The sequence below is a fragment of the Hyaena hyaena genome, unplaced genomic scaffold (genome assembly GCF_003009895.1).
Source record: "Hyaena hyaena isolate Hyena2069 unplaced genomic scaffold, ASM300989v1 scaffold_124, whole genome shotgun sequence".
Taxonomy (NCBI): domain Eukaryota; kingdom Metazoa; phylum Chordata; class Mammalia; order Carnivora; family Hyaenidae; genus Hyaena; species Hyaena hyaena.
Window position 1 is genome coordinate 3,391,410 of NW_024080755.1, and position 13,097 is coordinate 3,404,506.

Sequence of the window (13,097 nt, forward strand, 5' to 3'; positions counted from 1 at the left end):
ATACTGGCAAAACCAGGTATAGATATTACTGGTGGGAAAAGAAGATGATACAGTGGGGAAATAAGATGATGAAAAAGGGGCACCTGGGTGGTTCAGTTGGTTAAGAGTCCAACATCAGGGGCACCTGGGTGGCTCAGTCGGTTAAGTGTCCGACTTCAGCTCGGGTCATGATCTCACGGTTCATGGGTTCGAGCCCCACACTTCTCAATTCAGACAGCCACCTTTCTAGTGCTCAGCAGCCACAGGTAGCCAGTGCTACCAAGTCAGACAGCACGGGAGAGACCAGGGCCTCTGTATTCAGATAGAGGAGGTAAGAATCTTGCTCAAAGGCATTTTCAAGGGTCTGTTAAGATATTTCTGGGAAACTAAAGAATCCTGCCTCATGGCAAAGGTCAGATCAAGGATGTAGCTTCCCACCTATGCCTATTAGGCTGACAGAAAAAGGGCTCAAGTCAGACAAGGATGTAAAGACCATGAAACTTTCAGGAAATAAAATACCAGGAGTGTGGCCTGAAAAAGTCTGCAACTCGTCAAGTTTTACAGCAAGTCTCAGGCCCCTCACTCATAGGAACAGGCAGTGGGGGCTCCCAAAGCTGTACAGCCCCCAAAGAGAATGTGCTTCCCAGTGCCACTTGAGATATAGCCATGGGAGGGCCGAGGACAAGGAGAAACCTCCCTGACGGCAACGCCGAGGCCAGGGAGGACTGTAGATTGGGGAGATTTTTTTTTTATGTTTTATTTATTTCTGAGAGAGAGAGAGAGAGACAGCGTGAGCAAGGGAGGGTCAGAGAGAGGGAGATACAGAATCTGAAACAGGCTCCAGGCTCTGAGCTGGCAGTAAGCACAGAGCCCGACATGGGGCTCGAACCCACGAACCGTGAGATCGTGACCTGAGCCGAAGTCGGAGGATTAACTGACTGAGCCACCTAGGCGCCCCTGGGGAGATATTTCTAGACACCCAAACCAGGGGCAGCCAGGACTAATCATAAACGTTCTCCACTCCCAGGGCAGGGAGTCTTTTCGATTTATGCCTCACGAGATTTAATCATTTCTGTGCAACAGTGGGAGTCTGCATGCAGCTAGCCTGTTCTTGCTCTCTGACTGTCTACTGTGCCCTGTTGTTATGGCTCATGAGGAGCCACATCCAGGCCCAGTGGAAAGGGCTGAGCTGCACCCACAGATCCTGGATGTTAAACAGGATGCAGCTGGTTGCCTCCTTCGAGAAACAAGTATATTCTACATGTGGGAAGAAGGGTTGGTGCTTGGTGGCCAGAGGGGCAGACTGTCACCTGCCCACTAAAATCTTCTTCCGCCATACAGAACAGTTACAGAACTGTAGGTTGGATGTGCCTACTCGGGGGGGGACTGTATTCCCAGCTCTTCTTGTACCAGGAATGACTTTGTTCACATCCTCACTAGTGGAATGTGAACAGAAGTAATTCGTGCAAGGTCTGTCTCACTTCTTTTTTTTTTTTAATATTTTTATTTATTTCTAGGAGAGAGAGAGAGACAGCGTGAGCAGGGGAGGGTCAGAGAGAGAGGGANATTTTTATTTATTTCTAGGAGAGAGAGAGAGACAGCGTGAGCAGGGGAGGGTCAGAGAGAGAGGGAGTCACAGACTGAAACAGGCTCCAGGCTCTGAGCTGGCAGTCAGCACAGAGCCCGACGCGGGGCTCGAACCCACGAACCGCGGGATCATGACTTAAGTGAAAGTCGGACGCTTAACCGACTAAGCCACCCAGGCGCCCCATGTCTCACTTCTTAAGATGAGACGTCTGTGCCTGAACTACTCTGCCCCCCAGCCACTGCCTTGGCTGGTCAGAACTAGAGCAGCCTTGAAAACCTTGTACTGAAGATGAAAAACTGGTTAACTGCACGCACTCTTCTGTGGGAAATGAACCTTTACTTTGTTTGAGCCACTGCATTTTGGGTCTTTTTGTTAAAGCAGCTTACATTCTCCTGTACACCTGTGTTGGACATCATGTGTCCTGTATGCCACGTAGGAAGACTTTCTTAGCTTATTCCTTTATTTTGGTGGGGCACCTCCTCCATTTGCTTTCTCAGAAGGTGTGCTGGAGGGGTAAGGATTTAGAGAGCTGAATTCCTTTACATTTGACCTGTTTTATCCTTCTGGAACCTTTAAGAATCCTCTGTTTGTCTCCAGTGTTCTAGTGTGGGTCTATTTTCAACTGCTGTGCTGGGTAGTCAACCCTTGCAATCTGGAAACTTGTATCCTTCATTTCTTAGAATAAAATTTTTTTTTGTCTTTGATGATTCCCTCCCCTGCATTTTCTCTACCTCTATTCTTAGCAGAACTCTTAATATACAGATATTGGCTTTCCTTGCCCAGCACTCCAATTTTCTTATGTTTCTCTCCTCGCTCCCATCTGTCTTTTTGCCTTGTTTTTTGGGAGATTTCTCATTATTTATCTTCCTTCTACTGAGCTTCTTGTGTGTTCCCTGAACATTTCTTTTCTTTTTAAAATAACATTCTAGGGGGGGCGGGCGCCTTGATGGCTCAGTTGGTTGAGTGTCTGACTTCGGCTCAGGTCATGATCTCACCGTTCGTGGGTTCAGCTCTGTGCTGACAGCTTGCTCAGAGCCTGAAGCCTGCTTTGGATTCTGTGTCTCCTTCTCTCTCTCTCTCTCTCCCCTCCCGCCCCCTCCCCCGCCATGCTCTGCATCTGTTTCTCAAAAATAAATAAATGTTAAAAAACAATTTTTAAAAAATTAACACATTAATCTTGTTTCTTGGTCAATGAGCCTCTTATCCCTCTGAGGATATTACTGACAGACTTTGTAAGTCTTTTTCTTAGAACCATGTGGGTTGTTTCTTCTAAGTTGCTATTTCTTCTTCATTTGGTGTGTGTCTTGTTCTGATCTCTTTCACATTAGAGGATCTTCTCAATTATGTGGTGATCGTATTTGAAGTGTGGGGACCAGGGGTGCCTGACCAGCTCAGTTGCTGTTGATGTCAGGGTTGTGACTTTGAGCCCCATGTTGGCCATACAACGGACTTAAAAAAAAAAAAAGTGTGGGGACTAATAAGGTGACTGGGAGCTCAGAGCATATAAATAGGGGTTGTTGATTGTGAACTTAACATGGGGTGACCTGGCTGGGCTGTCTTCCTAGGAACCCCTGTTTCAGCATCTCTATGTCTCTCATTCCCATGCCTCAAAGAAGAGGCTTCTAATCTTCTGCCTGAAGGTTGAAGGTCTGGCACCCAGTGTTCTCGGAGCTGTGCAGAGAAACTTGGCTGGGGTTGTGAGAGAGATTATTTTATTACTCAATCTGTACCTACTTGCTTACTGTTTCTTTTGTTACCCACTCCAGAAGGGAAAACATACACTCTTTTTTTCTAGAAGGGGGATGGTTAGTGGTCCAGTTACTCAGAGTAGGGGGGAAGAGACCTAACTGCTTCTCCAGCAGTTGTACCCAATTCTTCCAAACTCTCTAGCTTTGCTGCTACCTCCTGAGGTGCCTGGGGTCATCAGGCCCTCACCCTTATGATGATTCTATGGTGCAAATAAAGTTGCTGTGGGGCTTTCCCCATTACTGGTTTGCTAAATCACCTACTACCGGTCCATTTGTGTGTGTGTGTGTGTGTGTGTGTTGTGTGCGCGCAAAATCTTGTTGCTGTCGAATCTTCTCCTATCCCCCTAATCCTTCTGGGTTTAAAAATCAAACACACCTATTTGTGTTTTCAACAGAGTTTCCCCAGGAGGAAAGAAATGAAGACACGTCTCTTGAATCTGATGTCTCTCCCCAGGAGATACTCCTATTTCTCTGCTCATTTCTACTGCCATTGCTCTAATATGAGCTACTCTCACTACTTCCTGGTCCCTTGTAGCAGCCCGGGTTGCCCTTTCCTTATCTGTTTTATTACACTGAAGTCAGAATGAATTTTCTACAGGGCAAATGTTATTTCTCCACCCTCTTTTATTTAAAAAAAATTTAATGGTAATTTTTTTTTTTTTTTTTTGAGAGACAGAGAGCAAGCAGGGAGAGAGGCAGAGAGGGAGACACAGAATGTGAAGCAGGCTCCAAGCTGTCAGCACAGAGCCCAATGTGGGGCTTGAACCCATGAACCATGAGATCATGACCTGAGTTGAAGTCAGACACGTAACCAACTGAGCCTCACGGGCACCCCTCCCTACCCTCTTTTAAACCCTTCTTTGGCTCCCTGTTGCTCTTGACTTGTAAGCCCCTGCATCATCTGGCCTTGCTCTGCGTTTCATTCTCATCTTTCAACTTTCTTCCAGTTGCTCAGTGTGGCATTTCAGGGTATCCCTACATACTGTAACTTTTTTTTTTGAAATGATCTCTCATTGCTTCCTTTAAACCCTCCCCACCAAATTTTCCAGTTAACTTCTATTCATTGTCTTTCAGGTCTCAACTTAAAATTTTCTTCTTCAAGGAATCCTTTCATGTCATTCAACCCTATGTAGGTCCTTTGTTGATGGTCTGATTAGTCTAAATATTTGCCATCTTTCCCCACAGAATGATTATAGCCCCCTCCCCTGATGGTGTCCATATTCCATGTAACACACTTGGGGAAGTTCTACATTACAACTTTCACCACTGTTTAGTTTCCTGCATTCCTGGCCAAACTATATGCTCTAAGAAGGAAGGCTTCTGTGTCTATCTTATATTCCACCGAACCCATAGGGTTTGGTGTACTGCCTTGCCCACCCATAGGAATGACAAAGACTCTCTCCTTGACCCAATTCTAGCAAGTCTTCTAGCAGTTTATGGCCATGTCCTTAAAATGACCTCAGTCCTCCTTAAAATGCCTGCCCTGAGAAAGCTCAACACTGCCAGAAGAGCTTACTGTGTGTTCCAGGCAAAACCTGGTACTAGGCATATGGGCCCCTGGGCTCCCTTTCAGAGCAGTTACTTTAGAAAACTTGCAGTTATCGATCCCTTATAGCTTTGAGATGTAAATCTGCCACACAGAACTGTCTTCTCAAGGCCCATCTCTTCCCAGACTGGTGGTATATTGCTCTAACTTGTATAACTGCCTGTCATAAAGATATGAGAAGTTTGTCTCTCCTTCAGATGATTGTCAATTAAGAAACCCACGTGGCCACGACACAGGGACCAACATCCCTTGGCACCTCTCAATGCCTTCCCCTTAGCACTCTGGTCTTTGGAAAGTCTCCAGTCTTTTGGTGAAGTTCAGTTCAGTTCACGATGTACCCTCTTTCCTATTTTAATAGTTATTATCCAGTAAAATCTATCCTTACTGTATGCTTTTATTTATTTTTTTTAATTTTTTTTAACGTTTTATTTATTTCTAGGAGAGAGAGAGAGAGACAGCGTGAGCAGGGGAGGGTCAGAGAGAGAGGGAGTCACAGACTGAAACAGGCTCCAGGCTCTGAGCTGGCAGTCAGCACAGAGCCCGACGCGGGGCTCGAACCCACGATCCGCAAGATCATGACCTAAGCGAAAGTCGGACGCTTAACCGACTAAGCCACCCAGGCGCCCCTATCCTTACTGTATGCTTTTAACTAGTGTCTCATTTTATGTCTGACAGGAAGCACACTAAATAATTATTGAGTTAAGTAAACAGGTTCTATCAGAAGTGAATAGCTGCGGGGAAGGAGTTTCATTATTTCAAAGCTTCGTTTGGGGTCTATCTTCCTCTCCCACCTTCTGAAAAGCGACTTGTCTGTTATTTTTTATTTCATAATCCCTAACTACATGAAAGATGACAATTACATCCAAGTCATCCACAGCGCATTTTGGGATTGAACTAATCAGATTATTGTAGACAGATATAGAAAGCTATTTTAAAATGTAGCAACTCCAAATTTCAGTTCCCTGGTTCCTTTTTTAAACATGGCTTAAAAACTTCAGAAGTTTTATCATTTCTATTTCTGGGCCAACAAAAGAGTTCAGTTCAGTCCAGAAAGACATGTGGGCGGGTTGGATGTGAGTTGCTAGCGTGGGTGAGTCGGGCTCAGCTTTGGCTACAAATGGCTCAACACCTCTTCTTCCCTCCCAATGGGGACAGCGCTCCGCTGACTTCCCCTGCAGGCTCTCGCTGTTCCTCCAAAAGCCAGTTAAACTGTTCATTCGATACTTTTAGGCAGCCCAGCGCGCCCCCGCAATCCGTGACCCTCAGCGTCAATTCGTGAGGTGCTTCAGAACCAGCAGTACTGCCACTCCCACACTCCAGACCCAGCCTCCGCCAAGGCCGCGCCTAGGAGCGTCACGTGGCAGGACACGGGCGTGAAGCCAGCGCCGCCATGTTAGTTTCTGGCGGCGCTTTCCGGGGAACGGGAAGGCGTCTGACGAGCCGACCGGAGTTCCGGGCCTTGTGCGCATGTGCGGAAGTGTGCTGGCCCCGAGTGTGACCGGTTTCCGGCCGGTGGTGCTGCACCGGCTGCCAGGAGACGTGTAACGGACGGTGGGCCGCAGCCATGGCCGAGAGGAAAACTAACGGTAGCGGCGGCACCGCCTCCACCTCCTCGTCGGGCACGAACTTACTCTTCTCTTCCTCGGCCACGGAATTCAGCTTCAACGTGCCCTTCATCCCAGTCACCCAAGCCGTCGCTGCCTCGGCCTCCTTGCTCCTGCCTGGAGGTAGTGGGGGGCGGGGGGGGGGGCGGGTCCGGTGGGAAGAGTGTGTGCGGGAGGCAGTGGCGGAGGGCGTGGGGTGACAAGGGTCGAACAAGAGGTGTTCCTTGTGCTTCGACTCTGTGGGTAGCTTGCCAGGGCCGTCAGTGGCCAGGTTTGAGTGGCCCGGGGGCTTTGAGATCTTGGAATTCGGGGGCCAGATCATGAGGCTTGCTCTCCGTCCGAGGACCCCTCTGATCCGAGGGCTGGACACTCCACACTGGCACAGGCATTACACAAATTTTTGTTGAACACATGCTCGTGTGCCAAGTGCTGGCAGGGAATGCAAAGAAAATAATGCTTCTCAACTAGGAAGCAGTAGGAGATCTCCTTGGATAGACTTGTAATACTTACAAAGTAGAGGAACGGAATGCAGTACTCATCCTTCAAAGCTGTGTATCACTTTGTCTAAGAAGCTTTTTCCTGTTCTCCTTGGCCCCCACTCCTTTGTGCACCCTAGCTCTTTCATGCCTTTATTATTGTCTAGCTTTTTAATGATTGGGTGGCATAACCCAGACCATAGTACCTAGGAGCACAGGCTGTGTTCCAGCCCTGGCTGTGCCAGGAACTTGCTGTGGGACCTTCGGCATGTTACTTTTCCTCTCTGGGCTTCACCTTCCATGTCTGTACAGCCTCATAAGGCTGTAATGAGAAGTGGATTAATTTTTGTAAGGCGCTGAGTGTAGTGCCTGACACATAGTGTTATAGAAATGTTTGTGAAATAAACACATCTGCCTCTCTGTTTGGACTGTGGGCTTCTTGATGTTTGCAGCTGTTGCTAAAGTGTGTGCCGGGGCGTGGCCTGAGTAGTCAGAGGGGAGGAGATCACCAAGGGCCACATCTACCATACCAAGGAGTTTGTAGTTTACCCTGTAGGGTGTGGAGGAGCCTTTGAAGGATTTTAAATTAACGAGGCAGTGGAATTAGAGGTGTGTTTCAGAAAGACTGGAATTTTCTGAGGTTGCACCAGAGTAAAGCTGACTGTAGCAAGAGCGGTCAGTCTGGAGGCTGTTGGGAGTCAGGCACATTGGGTATGAAGAGCAGGGATGAGAGGTGAGAGATGTTTTAGACTATACATTGTTGGGACTCAGTGACTCCCCGGAGGCCATACTGTCAGCTCTCTCAGCACAGAGGCTCCTTTCCTTCATTCAGTTTTAGCGGGAAGACCGGACTCCCTAACAAGCATGCGATGGATATTGTGTACGTGTTTCTTGAATGACTGAGTGGTTAAGTGAAGGGATTGAGAAATGGAGCCGGGGGAGGAGTCTAAGAGACAATGTTTCAGTTTGATGTCTGGATGGATGTTGGTAAACACCTGTTGAGATAGTGCAGTGTAGTAAAATGAGCACGTGAAGGGATCTGGGAAGGTGGCAAATTCATTTTCAGGCTTACTAAGCTTGGGGTGTATGTGGCTGAGTCTGTCAGAAGTGTTGTGGAAGCAGTTGGATGATAGCTTCTGGGATACGTGAGAACACACTCAGTTTGAGACGGATTTGGGAGTGTCAGAAGCGTACAGGCGCTTATTAAAGTTGTCGGTTTCGATGCCAAATGTGTCCACCTGTCATTAGAAAGTGCCCCTGAGGTGAGCTGGCAGCCTGCTGAGATGAGGCTTTCATTTGCATTTGATGCTAATCAGAAAAAAGTCTCTTGGATCAGGCTGGTCCCAGGCTGTCGTAAAGGATGAAAGATACCACAGAGGTTTATTTTCCCATTCCATGTTTTTAGTTGTTGAGAGATGAACTGAGAAATACAGACCATTTCAGGCAGCTGAAAAGAGAGAGTGGGAGCTGGAGATCTACCCCAGCAGGAGAATAAAGCCAGCAGACAAAGGGCTTTGTGAAGGAGGTGAGAATTTATTTTTGGTTACAAAGAAACAATGGAGAGTATTTTGAATAGTGGAGTATCTCAGTTAAATTGATGTGTGAGAAATACAGTGGGAGCAACCTAGAAGCTCAAGCCAGAATGTCTGCGAGCCCAGCGAAAGAAGGCCTCTCGGGGGCAAGGATCAGTGTGCCCGCGTGCCGAGTGTGCCGAGTGTGGGTCTTCTGCTGGGCTCCTTGCCTCCAGCCGTAGGAGGGAAGGGGGACTGAGACCGGAGAAGGGAAAGATTAGGAAGACAGTTTCTACAAGCTAAGGGCTTTTGAAAGTTTAGTAAGATGAGCAGACTGGACTTTCGAGGCCACGTGGAGGGAGAATCCTTTTATTTTACAACTTGGTTGCAGAAGAGAAGGTAGTTTGGGATTGATAATACCTGCAGGGAAGATCAGTTTGGGCAAAGGGAAGTGAAGAGATCTTAACTTTGGTTAGAAAATGGCTTTTTTTAAATGGTGATTGGGCATTCTCTAATGACTAGTTCTCTGGTTGCGATAATGTGACTTTTGGGATGGCTATTAATGGTTGACCTACTTTGCCTTGGGAATACAAATGCCACATGTTCATTTGTACAATGAATGCTTTGTAGGTGAGAGTCCCGACACACCCCTTCTTGTCAACAGAGTCCATATCTCTACCTAAGTTTCTGATTACTGTAGAAGTAAAATTACGTGTATTTTGGTAGCGGAATGTATTTGAATTTTTTTTTTTTAACCAGGAAGAAATGAAAAATAAAATGTAAAAATCGTAGGTATAGATTCTGTTTCTGTTTTTAAAAACTCCTGTATACAAATACGTGTAATTTATATATAGTTACAAAATAAATACTTGACTACTTATATTTACTTAAAAAATATCAAAGGTTATGTGCCAAAATATTGACTTGTTAACAGTGATTGTCTATTGTCTCTGGGAGGTGGGGTTATGAATGAATTCAAATTTCCCCCCTTCTGTTTTTTCGTATTCTTGTTTTCTAGTTTTTCTTCTTCTTTTTTAATGTTTTTTTTTTTTTTTTAATTTATTTCTGAGAGAGAGAGAGAAACAGCGTGAGCAGGAGAGGGTCAGAGAGAGAGGGAGATACAGAATCTGAAACAGACCCCAGGCTCTGAGCTGTCAGCACAGAGCCCGATGAGGGGCTCGAACCCACCAACCATGAGATGATGACCTGAGCCAAAGTCGGACACTTAACCGACTGAGAACTAGGCGCCCCTAGTTTTTCATCTCAAAGGAAAAAAGAACAAGGTTTTCCTTTTTCTTTTTTGGTAATGCGGAAATAGGAAAACAAAAGAACACGTACAATTGCGAGTTCTGCCGTCTAGGATCGTAGCTGCAGAACAAGAGACTATCCTTTAAATCTTTTGCTCTCCTGTTCCTTTTCAGAGGATGCCACCGACGTGGGTGAGGAGGACAGCTTCCTCGGTCAGACTTCTGCTCACACATCTACCCCACAGACATTTAGTTACTTCTCTCAGGTATCAAGCAGTAGTGATCCTTTTGGGAACATTGGACAGTCACCGTTAACAGCTGTGGCAGCATCGGCTGGACACTCAGTGTACCCCAAGCCCCCAGCTGCTCTGCCCTTCACAACTGGATCCCAAGATGTGTCGAATGCGTGTTCACCGGCCATCTCGAAGGCTCACTATGGTGCTCCACCTTCTGCACAGATGGGAATGAATACTTACCTGCCTTCTCAGCCAAGTAGCCTCCCTCCTTCCAATTTTGGGAGCCCTCCGCAAGGAACGCCCCAACAAGGACACAATCCGTATCGTCACACCCCTGTCAGCAGCAGGGCCAACCCGTACATTGCACCCCCACAGCTGCAGCAGTGCCAAACGCCAGGCCATCCCGCCCATCCTCCCCCTGTGGGACCCCCTGTTCACATGTACCAGGTGCCTGCAGGATCTTTGCCACCGGTATGGAGACATGTTTTTATGTCCTGGCTATTCACTCTGTTTTGTTTTATTGTATTGTGTTCTATTTTTTATTAAAAAAAAATTTTTTTTTTAACATTTATTCATTTTGGAGACAACAGAGACAGAACGTGAGCAGGGGAGGGGAAGAGAGAGAGAGAGAGAGAGAGAGAGATGTAGAATCCAAAGGAAGCTCTGGGCTCTGAGTCGTCAGCCCAGAGCCTGACGCGGAGCTCAGACTCACAAGCCGTGAGATCATGACCTTAGCCGAAGTCGGATGCTCGACCAACAGAGCCACTCAGGTGCCCCTTGCTCTGATTTTTTATTTCTCATCTTAGCCTATGCTTTTAAAAACAGCTTCTATTTTTATTTTTTCATTTCATTTTTTAAAAAAGTTTATTTACTGAGTTATTTTCAGAACGTGAGAGTGTGCGTTTGCTCGCCTGCACATACAAATCGGGAAGGAGCAGAGAGAGAGGGTGAGAGAGAATCTCAAGCAGGCTCTGCACTGTCAGTGCAGAGCCCAACCTGGGGCTCAATCCCACCAACCGTGAGATTATGACTTGAGCGAAAATCAAGAATTGGACGCTGAACCCCCTGAGCCACCCAGGTGTCTCAATGCTGGGCTTCTAATAGTTAGCATGATGATAAACTGTTTTCAGAAGACATTCTTTGTAAGCTACGTGCTTTGAAGTAAACATTCTTTTATTTTTTTTTATTATTATTATTATTTTTTAATATTTTATTTATTTCCAGGAGAGAGAGAGAGAGACAGCGCGAGCAAGGGAGGGTCAGAGAGAGAGGGAGTCACAGACTGAAACAGGCTCCAGGCTCTGAGCTGGCAGTCAGCACAGAGCCCGACGCGGGGCTCGAACCCACGAACCGCGAGATCGTGACCTAAGCGAAAGTCGGACGCTTAACCGACTAAGCCACCCAGGCGCCCCAGTAAACATTCTTTTAAAGGAAGCTCATAAAGGGGCACCTCGGTGGCTCATTTGGTTGAGAGTCAGATTTTGGCTCAGGTCATGATCTCATAGTTTGCGAGTTCAAGCCCCACATTGGGGTTGCTGCTGTGAGTGCAGAGCCCGCTTTGGATCCTTTGTCCCCTTTCTCTCTCTGCCACGGCTCCCTACTGCCACTCTCTCAAAAAAAAATGAATAAACATTAAAAAAAAAAATTTAAAGGAAGCTCATTAAGTGGTTTGTAGTTTGGTTTATATTATTGATTTATGGAAGTAGTACCTGATTTTAATGAGTTAACTACATGTCAGTATTTTAGTGTGAGATACCAATAATAAATGTTATCTAGGGATGTGTTAGAGTTGAAGCATTTATTAACAGACTGCCATTTTCTCATTTTTTAATTATTCTGTTCAATCAAAACATTCAATTACAAGGACTAAAATTTATGACTTCAATAATTTCTTTTATTTACATTATGAAGTTTGGGTCTAGACAGTCAAGCTCCATCTCAGGAGTGTGATGGGACAACATTTGCATTGGGTAAATTCTATGAAATTCCCTAATGCTTTTTTTCCCCAGTTAATTGTTGAGCTGACTTCCACAGGGAAATCAACTGAATCAAAAACAGGGAAAAGATTAAAAGGAAGAATTAAGAACCCAAGTGTGGCAGAGATAGCGGTATTATAATCAGAGAATGACCTAACTTCTCTCTTGGGAACAGAGAATGGGCTCAGCTTTGTTGTTTAATTTAAATCCTATCAGTACATTAACTCTCGATAATGTTGGATTTCAGCATATTGGAAAATAAGTGCCTCATAGTATGTGGTATAGTTAATATATTAGTTTGCTGCTTAAATGTTTGAAAAGGTTTCTAATTAAGAAATTTAAAAATGATAATTTCAGACTTGACAGCTACAAAAATAAAAATAGCACAAACAGCACCCCAATACCCTTAAAGCCATATTTACCTGTCATTAACATCTAACCCCATTTGTTCTTTCACTTGTGCACATGTGCACTCTCTCACATTTGGACGTCTGCATGCAGTTGTTTGGGAAATAGTCAGTTGAATGCATTATGACTCTTTATTCCTACCTGTTTTAGTGCCAGTGTTCTAAGAATAAGGATGTTTTTTTACATGACCACAGTACAGTTATCACCTCAGTAATTTTAACATCAATACATTACAAAATTATTTTTAATTAAGACATTTAAAAATAGTTGTATTCTAATTAAACAATTATTTTTTTAATTTTTAAGTTAAAAACTTTTTAATGTTAATTTTGAGAGAGACAGGTGGGGGAGGGGCAGAGAGAGAGAGAGGGAGACACAGAATCTGAAGCACGCTCCAGGCTCCGAGCTGTGAGATCGTGACCTGAGTTGAAGTCAGACACTTTACCAACCAAGCCACCCAAGTGCTCCCCGACTTTTAATTTTTTTAAGTTTATTTTTTGAGAGAGGGGGAGAGAGAATGCGTGCAAGCAGGGGAGGGGCAGAGAGAGACGGGGAGAGAGGGAATTCCAAGCAGGCTCTGTGCCGCTAACGTTAGGCCTGATGCAGGGCTCAAACCCACAAACCACGAACCACCCAGGTGTCCCTGATTCTGATTTTAAAAATATTTCCAGTGTAGAAAATTGAAAAATGCAGAATACTCAAATGATTAAAAATTGCCCCTAGATAATCCCTCTTCTCATTTTTCTCTGTTTTATCTTTTTTTCTAGACAGACATTGT

The 13,097-nt window shown here is 45.4% G+C and overlaps 1 protein-coding gene across 2 annotated transcripts in view; it reads left to right on the forward strand.

The window, feature by feature from the left end:
• The first annotated feature begins 6,368 nt into the window (after positions 1–6,368).
• Positions 6,369–13,097, forward strand: part of LOC120235166 (SEC23 interacting protein) — a 47,911-nt gene continuing 41,182 nt past the window's right edge. For both annotated transcript variants that reach the window (XM_039237340.1, XM_039237341.1), the window contains exons 1-2: positions 6,369–6,588; positions 9,874–10,406. In XM_039237340.1, coding sequence (XP_039093271.1) covers positions 6,426–6,588; positions 9,874–10,406 — 696 coding nt within the window. In that variant the 5' untranslated portion in view covers positions 6,369–6,425. The remainder of the gene's footprint in view (positions 6,589–9,873; positions 10,407–13,097) is intronic.